We start from the raw sequence: 14,102 nt of genomic DNA on the forward strand, positions 1-14,102 counted from the left end.
TCAGACCGCCGTGGACTGCTTGATACTGTGGAAGCTGACCCGGGTCGGGGAGGTGGGGATGGACATGGCGCGGGCCACGCGGGCGCGGATCGAGTGCTTGTCCTGCCATCGGTGCCACCTCTTCCGGATGGCCGAGCGGACCTGCAGGCACGGAGCAGAGCACGATGTCTGAGCCTGGGCCCCGCCACAAGCAGCTGTACGTGTGAGCAGGGCTCAGGTGTGCAGAGCGCAGGTGTGAGATGCACAGGGGGCCAGGCGGGAGGCAGTGACGTTCACATCATCAACGTTGTTTATTTGCATATTTGTTAGGATGATTTTCTCAAGCATGCTGAGCCGGGTGCCTTTTCCTCCAGCCACACAAAGGCATCAGATGGCCTTTGCCATGAAGATTTCCTACCTTTAGCACATATGCGTGTCCTGCCCAAAGGCTCAGCCCTTCCTGGTTTCAACAAGCCTTTTCATGGACTCATTGATGAGCCTGAAGCCCTGGCTTCTGACCTCCCCTGTGTCAACTGCCTAAGCAAGCAAAGGAGTGGGCTTGCCACTGTAGCAGCATGTGGGCAGGTGTCAGGGACCACCCCCCCGGGGGCTCCCAGCAGCATCCCCATTAGGGACCTGGGGGCAGGGAGGAGAGAGCTGGTGTGTGGAGGGCAAGAGGAGGCCACAGACAATCTCAGGTCCCAACAGGCCCCCAACCATCCTGAGCCCTAGGGCCCTGGCGTCCTTACCTCACTGTTGAGGAAACAGTAGAATACAGACACGAAGAAGCCCTGGGATGGACAGAGAAGGTGGGTCAAGGGGCAGGGGCAGGTGTGGCCCCACCTAGCCTCCAGGCCACCCCCTTCCTCTCCCCAGCCTCCTGCCCCTGCGGGCCCCTGCCTGGAAGAATCCCCACCCAAGGAGGTGCAGGGGGACAGCCAGGACCGGAGTGGGGGAGGGGGGCGGTACCTGGAAGGATTCCAGGAAGGAGTTGAAGTAGATGAAGACGGCCCGGGAGACCTCGTCCTCCCCGGGGTTCACGAAGAACAGCATGTACGTGGTGCCCAGGAGGGGAAGCAGCACCAGAGTGGCCTTCACGGCCTTCCTGAGGCGGGGCGGGGCGGGGGGGGGGGGCAGAGTCACAGCTCACCCCAGGAGGGCTGAAGAGGGCGGGGCCTGGGGGGCGGTGCCAGGTCCCCAGAATGTCTGAGACGGGGAGCTGGGGTTTTCAGGAGGGGCTGTCGGACCTGAGGAGAGAGCCCTGGGTCCGAGGCTGGGCTCTCTGGAGCCCCCATGGTGGGGGGAGGGAGGCGGGCCGGGTACCTGTACTGAATGGTCTCTGAAGTGGTAGACGCCCGGAGTTTGGTCATGAGAATGCGGACGATGTTGAAAAGGAAGATAAAATTGATCTGTAATTTGAGCACACAGTGGGATGGTGTGGGCATGTGTGGACAAGATGCTGGAGGCAGGCGGGGTGGACAGGGCAGGGCCTCAGTGTCTCAAGTACCCTGTCTGTCCACAGTAGGCACTGCCTGTCCCTCTCTCCTGCCCTCCCCCCTCCTCCCAGGTGCTTACCAGCAGGACCAAGATCATGGGGCCCTGGTAGATGTAGTCAGTGTACACCCCAGGCCTTTTGCCAAACCAGCACCTAGAAAGCCATAGAGGGAGGTAAGGGGGAGGTCATCTGGGTTCAGTTCAGCAGCGTGGGGAAGGGCAGTGCTTGGCCAGGGCAGGACTGGGGCCAGAAGCCAGGATCTGTGTGCCTCAATTCCAACCCTGGCAGAAGATCAAGATCCCACCACAATGCCTCAGTTATTCCATCTGCAGAATGGGCAGACAGCACCCTCTGTTAGGAGATGTAAAGCTGAAAGCAGGCCATGTGGCAGGGACGGGGATTGTAGCAATGACCACCGAGTGGAACAGGCAAGGGCTCAACACACCGCTGCTCCCCTGCGTCCCTGCTGGGGCTCTGGCACAAGCCCCTTTGTGCTGCCTGGGGCCTGTCATACAGTGGGCCCCTGGCAGCTAGAGATCTCTGAATCCCTTTAATTGCAGCCAAATGACCCCAAGGCAGAGATCCCACAGCTTCCTCCTGTTCGAGAGACAGAACTGCTTTTCATTTCCTTGAGTTTCGCTCCAGCAATCTCTTGGGGGATTTGGGGAGTGGGTGGGGATGGGGCACTTGGGAAGTTCTATGTCCTTGTGCAGAGACGATGACCCCCAGGGGATGAAGACCCACAGTGCCTAGATTTCATGATGCTTCCATAAGCCAGAAACTGAGATTTTTATGTGAAACCTCTTGATTTTTTAAAGGTTTGAAATGAATTCAAGGTTTCAAAAAACACTATGTAGGCCAAATACAAGCTAGATCCCAGTCTAGTCCTTAACCCTCCCAGGGTCTACAAGTTCTTTCTGGTGTCTTACACCTGGATCCCTTCTGCTGCAGTGTTGGCATCTTACCACTAGATGGGGCTCCCGAGCTGCTCAGACAGACTTTCTTAAGCCAGGCATCCTTTTTTCCTTCAAGACACACTGGGCAGCTTTTAGAAACCTGTTCTTCCTGTCCTCCCTGTACTCACTTGCATACCTGCAGGCACAGGCACCACTGCCCAGGGTTTACGATGTTCCTGTGCCAGGACCCAACATCCTGGGCATGACTCCCAAGCCCCTAATGGTGTCTGGAAGCTGGCCGCCCTCCCACCCAGACCCCTACCCTGTCAGCTGTGCCAACGCAGAGACAGCCAGCCGGGCCGGAGTCAGGAAGGATCAGCCTGGTAAATATGAATATCATTTTCCAGGCTCCTTGTCGAGCCCAGTGAGGTTGTGGCCGTCCCCTCCCCTCTATGGGGGTGGGGAGGAATTGTCATTGTGATGGAGGCCACTTGGAACCCCACTTAGACAGTGGGTTCCTGAAAATGCTTGGGCACCTCCCCGGCTGTCTGTGTCCACATTTTCCGCCTTTCTCTCGGTGATTCTCAGTCTTGACAGCTAAAAATCCCGTGCCCAGGGCACACTCCAGACCACTTACATCCCCCTCTTTGGATGGCGATTGGTACTTTCTAAAGCTTCCTGGGTGATTCTAGCCTGAGGCTAAGAACCACTACAGCAGAAATCTAATTTGCAGGGGCATTTGGGAGTACCCGAGACCAAAGTCACTTCAGGACTTCAGAGCTGAAAGGATTCTATGAGATCATCAGGATTCATTTCTATTAAATCCATGGAATCTTCTGTAAAACAAGTCTTAATATTCATAGAAAACATTCATGTGGCCTTTACTATGTGCCAGACACTCTTCTAAAGGCTTACTATCATATGAACTCCTGTCATCTCCACAAAAACCCTTTGCGGGAGGCAGTTTTACTAGGATGCCTATTTTACGGATGAGGAAACTGAGGCACACCGTAGTAACTAGCCCAAGGTCATAGAACTACTTCATGATGGGTCCATGGTTCAGAACCTGGGCAGTCTGACTCTGGCACTGCCAGTAACCCTTATGCTGTTCGTGAAATCCCAAGACAGATAAAAGAGCCTGGATCCACCTGTCCAGCCAGCCCCACCTCGAGCACAGCAGGGGACCCTCAGACCAAGTCCAGCCCCCAGCACCCTCTCTATATGGATAAAGGAACCGTGGCCCCACCAGAGAAGGTGATTTGGCCGAAGGTCCTTGGGGAGCATCAGGCAGAGCTGGGCTGGGAGCCTGGACCCCGGGGCTCAGGGGAGGAGGGGACTTACTTCTCATTGTCGTAGTACAGCTTCCCGATGGCCCAGGCCACGATGATGGGGAAAGGCACACCTGGGGAAAGACTGGCTGTCACAGGGCTCATCAGTGGGGTCTGGGGGATGCAAGGCCTGGAGGACCCTTGTGCGGCCAGGGCCTCGAGGTGGGGAGGCGTTCGCCCGTGTACAGCTCATACGCACGCAACCAACTTGCAGCACCCCACCCCCAAGCAGGGGCAGAGGGCCGTGGTGCTCACCCCACCCCTGGGACCTGGTCCTGGGCTCACAGGCCGCCTCGCCAGCTGGCCAGAGTGTGGGTGCGGGGTGGGGGACGGCCCGGCCAGGGGGGCGCACTCACCCCAGCCTATGCAGACGAACATCCACTTGCGCAGCCGGTCGGTGGAGTAGGTGAGCACAATGGCTGTGTGCAGGTAGCAGCCCTCTCCGAACATCCAGAAGAAGTTGGTCACGTGGAAGTAGTTGTAGGCGGCTGTCACCAACCTGCACCAGCCCTACCGCCGCCAGCAGAGATGACACTTAGACAGGGCAGGGGTGTGGCAGCAGCAGCACCCCCCCACCCTGGGCCTGGGGCCTCCTCTCAGTAGGATGCACCCTCCCCCCATCACCAGGGAACCGTTCCTGTTTTATTGGGCCTCAAGGCCTGTGCCCGGCCCGCTTTCCACCAGGGCCGTCCCATCCAGACCCTTCCTCTGACCCTGGGGCTGCCCCTCCAGGACGCACCACGTTGCTCTGGTGGACCTCGGGGCTCATGGTGAGCTGGACCACAAACCACGTGGCATTGCGCAGGATGAAGGCCGAGATCAGGTTCCAGTGGATGATGTTTCTCAGGCACCGGATGCTCCTGGGGGGCAGCAGGAGAGGGTGGGTGATGGGAGCAAGGGGAGGGAAGAGGAGATGAGGAACAGGCCACCAACATCCCTCCAGCCCGGATGGGTGGATGGGGAAACTGAGGGCAGGGCTGACTGGCTAAGTCCCATCGGGAAGTGGCAGCAGAGCTCTCCCGACGCCCTGCAGGCCCTTCCTACTGGAGACCCCCCCAGACCTATGCCCTGGCAGCATAGCCTGCCACACAGCCGAGCTCCAGGGACTGGGGGCTTCTTGCTTAGGGGGTTGCCCCTCCTCCCATGGCACCCCTCCTCTCCAGGGGTCAGAAAACATAAAAGGTTTCCAGTGGGATGCCTCCCTCCCTGCGTGCAGACCTGATGTTCAGCTCCTGCTCCGGCCCCCCGGCCTGGCACTGCCGGCTGCACCTTTGGCCATGGGGCTGGGCCCATGCAGGTTAGAACCCAAAGGGCTCCACCTTCCTGGCCTCCCAGATGGGTGCATCCTGGCGTGGGTGGGGGTAGCCCAAGGCAAGCCTAGCAGTGACTGGGCTGGGGGGGCGCAGAAATGGCCCTGCCAGAGGTTCCAAGGGACCTGGGGCTTATCTGTCACCCCCTCCCACCGAAGTGAGGGGGCAGGGGCCCCCTTTGATAGCAGCCCCTCACCCAGAGCTGCCTCCTGCATCTTCCTTCTCTACCCTGCTCAAGACCGGGGGTCAACACTGAGTCTTTCTCACCTGAGCCGCAGAAAGAGGACAAAGGCCACCAGGAGGGCCACCAGGGAGATGCAGTGGCCCAGGTAGTTGATGATGACAGCGACATGGTAGTGTACCTTGCTCTTCTTCTGAGGTAGGGGAGAGGGACAGAGGTGAGACTCACTCACAGCTGCACCTCTGCACCCACTGGACATGTGAGGACAGCCCCCTCAGGTGGCCGAGATGGAGGTGATCATAACAGTTAGTTACTCCCCCGCCCGAGCCCCGGCTGTGTGTCAAGCGTGGCCCTGGAGCAGTGCCATCCAATTTGAGACTGTTGTCTGTCTGTCTGTCCCTGAATCCCATGCTCTGCCCACTGCTCCGTGCCGTTGGACAAATACCAGCTAACTCGGGTCTCCGTGTCACACAGGGCTCCCATCTGGTGTGCGCGGCTCTCACACTCATGTTTCCATTCTGCCCAAACACCAGGTAGCCATTCAAGGTCCCTCAGCCTCAAACCACCTCTTCACCAGCACGGGCAGACTGGTAAGGTGCTGAGGCTACAACTCTGTCCCCCACCCCATAATGTGGGACCGGTGGTCCCCAGGGCCCAGTTCTAAGCAGACAGCAAAGCCCTCCTTCACCCTTTCCTAGCTCCGGAGAGGGCAGGGCCCGGAGAGCCAGAGCCTGGCACACTGTGGAGCTCCATAACTGCGTGTGAAGGAGGCAAAAATGGTTGTTGAAAGCAGCTGGCTTTGCAAAGAGGGGGGAGGGTCCCTGCAGGCATCTCCTCCCTTTCCCCTTCCCAGGTTCTGGAGTCGTGCCAGGCCAGGAGGACGCACAGACACTGGCTAGTGTTGAGCCAAGGGTAAGTTCATGAAGGACTTGTTCAACCTTTTAGGGACACCAAAGAGCCCCTGGCTCTCCATAGAAATTCCTGTCGGAATTCCAGAATCCATGGACGTCAGAGCTGGTCCGAAGGATCGAGTCCAGCCCCACTCTCTTTCCAGATGTGGAAGCTGAGGCCCACACTCCCTCACCCAGGCACCAAGGGCACCTCTCGAGCCTCCGAGAAGAGGCCAAGGCCTCCCTCCCTGGCTCTTCCCAGCGCCCGCCACACCCCTTCTGAAGGCACGTCCTCACTGAAGCGCCTCTGAGGTCTGGAGGGCTCAGGAAGCTCTGTTCTAAGGGGCTGAGTTTCCTGGCAGAGGCTTTCAGGAACGTGGCAGGAAATCACATTAGCAACTCAGGCTCGGAAGGGTTGAGACCCACTGAGGTGTAAATGGAGGCAGGCAACAGAGTGAGAGAGAGAGAGGCAGACAGAGAAGCGAGAAGTGGGAGGGAGGCGGGGGGGAGCAAAGGGTATCTATCGCCCCCACGCAGATGGGAAGGGTCTCTGAGTGCCTGGCAGTAGGCGCCAAATCCAAAGACTCCAGAAGATATGCTCACATCCAGTCTGTCTGGAGCTGGTACTTAATTTCCTTTCATTAAATTTTCTGCAAATCCATGCGGCGGAGCCCTGGGTAATCACAATGCCTGCGGAGCTAGAACGGCTGACACCCCAGCTTCGTTTGCAGGCCCAGGTGGGCAAGGCGAGCGGGGTGTGCAGGGAACCCCCCCACCACATGCTGTCAGCCACCCGCCCCTCACCCCCGACCTCGACTCTAGCCTCAGCCTGGGTCGTAGGTTTGAGGTGGGATGAGTAGGATTTATTAAGCACCTACTGTATGCTGGGCACTGTGCCAGGTGCCTTACAAATGCCATTGCTTTTCTTTCTCACGACGGCCCTCAGAGACTGTCCTTCTGTCTCTGTTTTTCCAGTTGAAGAGGGTGCGTAATCAGCACAAGCTGCCTGGCCAGCGACGGCAATCCAGGTCTGCTTGGCCTTCTAGACTCCCTCCTCCCCTGCCCCTGCCCCTGCCCCCGTGGCACACTTCTGGGAGACAAGCAGGGACTGAAAACAGAGGCACTCTCTCAGCCCAGGGCCCAGCATCCTCGGAGGGCTTCTGCAGGGAGGATGGGAGCTAAGGAGGGGGGCTGCCTCTGTGTGACTCCTCCAGCTGGAAGGCCCGGCTGAGCCCTGTCCCTTGCCTGCCACACCAGCCTGGTGCAGTCTGAGAGACGGCAGCCGGCCGTGGGCTTACAGTGCCGAGAGCCCGGGGAGACTGCCCGAGACACGGCAGGGCCACCCCAGGAGACGGCCAGCCACACTCAAGAGACAGCCTTTGGAGATGGTCAGCAGTAGCCTGAGACGTGGTCGATGACAGCCAGAGAGAAGAGCCAGCAATCTCCTAGGAGCCACCTGGCGACACTCCCAGAGATCCTATGACGCCCTGCGAGACGGCCACCACCAACTGCAGAAGCAGCTGGGACAGCTGAGGGACACATGGACACAGCCAATCCCTGGGAACCTGACCAGCACTGTCTCTGTTCAGCACGGAGACCGGCTGGTACCGTGAGGAAGGGGTCACAGGGTGGCCCTGGGTGGAGGCCATTCCGCCACACTCTCAGTGACCAGAATCCAGGAAGGAATTAGTGCCCAGCCCACTTCGACCAGACTCTGCGAGACACACCTCATCCCAAGTGGTGGCTGTGTCAGACCTATCCTGACGCCTTTGCAGAATGACTCTGAGGGCTCACTCCCCCATCCCCACTGCTCCCACGTCCCCGCTGCTCCCGCCTGGTCTCTCTCCAACCCACCCTGGCCTCTCACGGCTGGTTTCCCGAGCTACTCCCTCACCCCACCTGGGGGCAGTCCCGCCCCTTGCTCCTCCAAGAGTGGTCCCCAGAGCACGGACCCGGGCTTGCAGGAATCTGAAGACTTGCAGAGGCCCTGCCCCAGACCCACTGAGTCTGATCTTCCTTTTAGCCAGAAGCCCCCATGATTCTTAAGTGTTTCAGAAGTTCTGGTCCAACCAATACCGCTGTGAGCAGGGAGCCCCAGCCCACAAGCCTACCCCCCCCCACCCCGCCAGAAACCTTTCAGGTCGCATCAAGGTGTGCCCTCCCAGGATGTGCTGGGGCTTCCCCAGCTCAGCAGAGTGTGGGGGAGGGAAGCAGAGCGTGTGTAAGTGTCACGGGAGGTGGGGGTGAGTCTGGGCCGTGGGGGGGGGGTGGATGTCACTGCAGTGAAGAGAGACAGTGTCTGGGGGGTGCTGATATGGAGAGTGGGGGCCAGAGCAGGGTGGGTGGGGGTGGTCAGCGCCATTCCTGGGGTTGAGTCATGAACAAGTCACACTTTCAGTTGGGGGGGGGCTTGTCTCCTGGTCGTGGTGGCTATAGGCAGTCTCCTCCCTGGCCTGGCCTCTGGGTCTCATTTCACAGGGCAGCCCTTCTGCAAATCCATTATCTGCAGTCCCCTGGGGCACTGGTGCTTAATTAGGGTTTAGCCCAGGCCCTGGAGCTGAGAAATCGGCTGCTCCATTAATTGGAGATTTTTCTCTTCCTCTTCTCCATAGCGATAGCTCAGGAGTGGATGGGGAATCTTGAGAGTGGGGAGGGGTCTGGCGAGGCTAGCCGCTGGCAGAAGAGAATGGCATTTCCAGTAATTAAATTAATTGATTACCCAGAGTGCCAGGCAACTGGGCTGGCGGGGGGCTGCCTGGGGAAAGGGGTGGGTGGCAGCCCCCACCGAGTGGGTAAGCAGTGGAAGGGGGTGCCCATGTTATCTGGTCTCCTCATCAATGGCCACCCACCCCCCAGGTGTGCCCTACAACCTCCCCTGACTCCAGGTGAGAGGAGAGGCAGAGGGACAGCAGATGGATGGAGCCAGACCAAGCAGACAGGCCCCTCTCTCTACCAGGAGGCAGACCCTGTATCCATCTGGGCCCTTCTACAGACGAGGAAGCTGGGCCTGGGGGAGGCAAAGTTGCCTGCCCAGGGTCACACAGCACATGTATCTAGAACCAGAATCCAAACTGCAAACCAAAGGCCGTGCTAGTTCTGTTATTCTGCCAAAGACGGCACTGATGAGAAGCCGTGTTCCCCAATCCTCCTTCTCCCCCTAACCCTGCTGGTAGAGAGTCCCCTGTCACGGCAGAAGGGGTGGGAGCTACAGCGTGGTGTCCCATCCGCCAACTGGAAGGATGGGGCTGGAGTTAGAGCAGGAGGGATTCGGGTGAACCGTGAACTTGCCCTGCCGTGCAGGGGGCCAGCAGGGAGCAGCTGTGGCTCTCCAGCTTTGCTCCTGTCCAAGAAGGCGACAGACGCCTGCTCTTGGGGCAGGGCGGGGCGGGGGTGGGGTATTTGTTTTAAGCCAGGAGGCTGGCGACCTGAGCTCTAGTTGGAGGTGCTCGCCTGCCTCGGGCTCTGCAGACGCAGGGGGCAAGGAGGGGTGCAGTGGAGGCTGAAGGCTTCTTGCCTTGGCCGGGCCTCCCCCATACCCCCTCCCTGTGGGCGTGAGCTGGGGTCTAAAAGTTGTCCACAGCGCTGACCTCGCTTTCTGCCCGTGAGCCCCATTTCCTTCGTGCCAGGTAAGCAGCTCCCCACCAGGCGGAGTGGTCTTCTTGCCCACCCCCGCCCCAGATCTCCTGGCCCCACTATGTTTCCTGACCCCACTTCCCTCCCCCAGGCCCCCCAGGGGCGGGGATGCCCTCACCTGCAACCCCAGGACTTCCCAGGCTGGCTCACTGGGTGGGTTCTTAGCACCCTGCTCAGGTCAGGGGGGCCGGGCCAACCCACCATGGCCTGTGGGGCACCGCGAGGCTGGCCTGTGAGTGAAGAGGCCAGCAAACCTCTCTCCAGCATCCCCAGTAACTCACCCTGCCAAACAGCCCCACCAAAGAACGTGCCATTCTGCTAAGGTAAACTGTGCCCTATGTCTGCAGCTTCGGGAAGGAGAGAGCAGAGTCCCAATGGCTCAGTGACAAGAAGCCAGGCAGCCTGGGGAGAGGGGTCACCGAAGGACCCAGGGCCGGGTGGGTGCAAGGTGGGGAAAGCTGTTCTTCCCCCATCACCCTCGCTTCACACGGAGCCCCTGGTGGTGGGCAGAGGCGAACCTGGACTCCCAAGCCCGGGTTCCAGGCTTTGACTCCCTCTGGCTGTGTAACCTTGCGTGAGCCACTCCCCCTTTCTGGGCCTCAGTCTCCCCACCTGCAAGGTGAATGGTCTGCACTAGATCAGAGTTATTCACTTCCCCCCATCAGAAGGTCCCCCGGGGCTCTTGTTAAAAACCAGATTCCCAGGTCCTCCTTGGGGAGTTTGATTTATCGGGTGTGGGTTGTAGCCCTGGGGCCTGTCTTTGATCAAGTGCACTGGGTGGCTCTGATTACAGGCAGATTAAGAGCGGATGGAGGGTCTCCAAGGTCCCTTCCAAGTTAGATCTTTTAGGCGCGGGAATTCTCAGGACGGAATGGATCCGCCCCCTTCCTCCATGCTCCAGAAGCCTACAGCCCTCAGACAGCTTGGGGTGTCCTCCTGGCTCTCCTTTGCTTTCTGCTCACTCATTTTTCCAGCTCCACGACCCTCTCCTTCCTCAGCGCCCGCTGAAAGGGTGTGTGGAGGCGGAGGGGAGGGGGCAGGGGGGACAGAGGAAGCAGCAACACCAGACAGACCCGTGCCTCCGCCAAACGCCACCCTTAAGAGATTATTCATTGCGGTGCTGTTGGTAAGAACCGGACTGAGAGTGAAGATTGGTTAAATAAACGATGGCACATCGGCACAACGTGATATTATGCAAATGTAAAAAAGAATGAAGATGCTCTTTATGTACTGATACGGAACAATCTCCAAGATGGATGATCGTGTGCAAAAAGCCAGATGTCAGACAGTGTGGAGAACACGCAACATTTGGATCAAAGCCAAAAAGAGTGTCTATACATGTAATTACTCACATGTGCAGGCAATGTCTCTGGAAGAACACCTAAGAAACTGGCCTTGCCTCTGGGGAGGGAACCCAGTGGCCGCGACAGGGAGGGAAGGAGACTCCTCTGTGTTCCCATTTGTACCTTCTGAATTTTGTATTATATGTAAGCACCATCTTCTCAAAAACATTTAAATATTTCAAAGGCTCTCCAAGGGCTGTTTCCAACTGCACTGCTCCCCAGGCCCCCCATCTTTGAGTCTGACACAGCGCCCCCTGGCGGGACCCTGGCGGGACCCGGATGTGCTGCGCAGGTGGGTGGTGTATGGTGAGTGGATGAAAATCTGTCCCAGGGAATGCAGGTGGAAGGAGGGAAGAAGCAAGGACCCAACTCATCGTGTCAGAGCCAGCTGCTGCCCTCTGGGCTCAGCCTCCCTTGGGGATGGCTGCTCACAGGCCGGGCGCCCGTGACCTGAGCTGGGGCCTGACCCACCGTCCACACGGGCAGCCTCACCTCCCCACTGAGGATCTCCTGGCACTCGGAGTAGTTCACTCGGGCGGCCCAGCTGCCATTGGCCAGGCACTCCCTGTAGCCGTTGTCTGGAAGAAGGAGAGAGAGTCAGAGTGACTTATGGGCTCCCCTCCCAAAGAGCAACCCAGGCATCCGTCTGTCCATTGGTCCATCCATCTATCCAACCACCTGGGCCAACACAGGGGTCGGCTTGCTGGGGGACTCTGGGGTTGAAGCTGAGGAGAGGGGCTTCCCCATCTTCTTGCCTCTTTCTGCCTGCTGGCCCCAATAGGGGCTCAGTGGTGGCCCCAATGCCTGCCCATGAGGCTGTGGCTCTGCCCCCCCAGGCTGCCATGACCGTGTCCATGGGACGGGCCCACGGGCAGGCTTGACCAGCTTGCTGGGGCTGTTTCCTTGCAAGGCCTTATTGGTGGCAGATTATATGGTGGGCGCCCTTCGGAGAAATGTCCCATTTTGCATCTCGCATGGCCGCAAAAAGGATGGTGAGAGCTGATGAGTCAATTCTCCCTCACGAGGCTGGGCATGCCGTGGTGGAAGGGTACGGGGTGACAGCTCATGTGACACATCGAAATGACGGTGTTCTACGGTGACTATCCACGGCGAGGTCTCCCAGGGGGGTCCTCACGTGGCAGTGTTTCACATGGGGTGGGGCTCAAAGGGGGGGGTGTTGGGGAAGGTCCGCATGGTGGCATTTCTCTAACAACAGGGTTTATGTTGGAGGGTCACGTGGTGAGCCCATCCGTGGTGGAGGTCTCTTAGGATGGAAAATGACAGGTGGCAAGAGTGGGCTGGAGGATGTCACAGGGGGTGGATCTCATGGGATCCACGACAACCAGCTCCCAGACTGGCACATGGCATTTGGGGAAAAGACAGGAAGGAGGCCCAGGGAGGCGTGGGGGCCCGTGTAGCCCCCAGACTGGACTGCGGCCCCTGAACCTGTCGCCTTCTAAGGAGATGGGGAGGAGCCCTTCGATCTGAGATAAGGCCGGGCTTCATGGCTCTGGGGTGGCTGGAGCTGCATGAACGGTCCCTCTGACCCTCCCTCCTGCCCGCACCCCCAGCAGGCACCAGGGCCCTAAAATCCAGTAGGGAAGGGACCAAAGGAGATCCAAATCTTGAGTCTTTTCTCCTTTGCTGGTAGAGGTCACCCCGCCTTGCCCTGTCCCCTCTGGCATTGGTGGCTCTAAATGTGTTTCCTAGAGTGAATTCTGGCCCTGAGTCCAGGCAGCACTGGCTGGAAGAGCAATCGAATCTTGAGCCAATCCCCTGCTGCAGGCCTTTCCATGGCTCACACTGACCCTCAGGCCACATCCCCACCCCTGCAGGTCTCCAGGACGACTGGGGAAGCTGTCTGCGTCCCAGTCCCTGAGCCTGGAGTGGGGGCAGGGCACTGCATGGGAGACAGAGTGGGAAGCCCTAGGCCCAGCTCAGTGCTTCTGGGCTGCACAAGTGACCTCAGCCAGCCAGCCTCCTGAGCCACTTAGGCCCCTCTTGTCATTCGTAAGGGGAAGGGCTTGACCCACTGATCCCCCAAGGGGCAGTCCAGCCTGGACCTGCCTCTTGGCTGGCAGCAGCAGGACAAGAGAGAGATGAGGGGGTGGTGGGTGGTGGGGCTCCAGAGATGTTGCTGCCTCCAGGAAAGAGGGAGCCATGGTCTGGCCCCAAGGACCACAGGGCTGCAGCCTATCTAACACACTCCCTGGCCACTCTGCTGAGAAACTGCTCAGGTCGCAGCATGCCAGTGGGAAAATGAGGCTAAATGCATTTTTTAAAGCTCTGCTCAGCTTCCCTTCCCAGCAGAGTTGAGCCCTTGGGGCAGAGTTGGTGAAGGAGCTGCTGATTCTCTCCTAATTGCTAAATGAGGGATAAGCTACCAGAGGGCTGAGGGCTCAGTGAATTGGATTGCAGGAAGGTCTGGGAGGAGGCAAGGAGCCAGGGGAATCCAGTGTGTCTGCCGTGGACTGGACATGCCTGGGGCCAGAGGCCACTCTGGAATGTCTACAAAGGGACTTTGGGCAGAGATCTGGTTGGAAGAAGCATGCGGGTGGGAGGTGGGCAGAGGCAGGTGGTCTTGCTTTAAGAGAGGCAGCACGAAGTAGGGTGAAGATCATGGCTCTTCACCCAGGCGGCCCAGGTTCAAATCCTGACGCCACTCCTTCCTGTGTGACCTTGGGCAAGTCACACAACCTCTCAGCTTCCTTATCTGCAAGATAGGAATAAGGTTCACAACGGCTCCTGCCTCGGCGGCTGAGTGGGCATTTTTAGTTCACATGTGCAGGGTGCCTGGAGCTCTACCTGGCGTGCGGCGTGCACTATTATTTGCATTATTACTGACTTTGAACTGTTATTTATATAACCTTATATAAGATTCAGGACATGTTCCGTATCCCTACCGAAGGGGGTACTGGCAAGGGCTGCAGGAGATGTCCCCTTGGTTCAAGCTCCCCTTTCGCACCCCACACGTGGGGCGGGAGCCTGGAGCTCCCCCCAGGCCAGGCCATCCAGAGGGAGCAGGCTTTGGTGGGAAGGAAGGAGGT

At 58.8% G+C, this 14,102-nt stretch overlaps 1 protein-coding gene across 1 annotated transcript in view; it reads right to left on the minus strand.

Annotated features, from left to right (window-relative positions):
- Positions 1-14,102, minus strand: part of CRHR1 (corticotropin releasing hormone receptor 1) — a 50,883-nt gene continuing 36,781 nt past the window's right edge. Inside the window, exons 9-18 of the mRNA XM_057318213.1 lie at positions 11,548-11,633; positions 5,276-5,382; positions 4,438-4,558; positions 4,055-4,208; positions 3,712-3,772; positions 1,555-1,627; positions 1,303-1,388; positions 949-1,084; positions 729-770; positions 1-141 (exon numbers count right to left, since the gene is read on the minus strand). Of these exons, the coding sequence (XP_057174196.1) occupies positions 1-141; positions 729-770; positions 949-1,084; positions 1,303-1,388; positions 1,555-1,627; positions 3,712-3,772; positions 4,055-4,208; positions 4,438-4,558; positions 5,276-5,382; positions 11,548-11,633 (1,007 nt within the window). The remainder of the gene's footprint in view (positions 142-728; positions 771-948; positions 1,085-1,302; positions 1,389-1,554; positions 1,628-3,711; positions 3,773-4,054; positions 4,209-4,437; positions 4,559-5,275; positions 5,383-11,547; positions 11,634-14,102) is intronic.

This window comes from Ursus arctos, unplaced genomic scaffold (assembly GCF_023065955.2).
Source record: "Ursus arctos isolate Adak ecotype North America unplaced genomic scaffold, UrsArc2.0 scaffold_24, whole genome shotgun sequence".
Taxonomy (NCBI): domain Eukaryota; kingdom Metazoa; phylum Chordata; class Mammalia; order Carnivora; family Ursidae; genus Ursus; species Ursus arctos.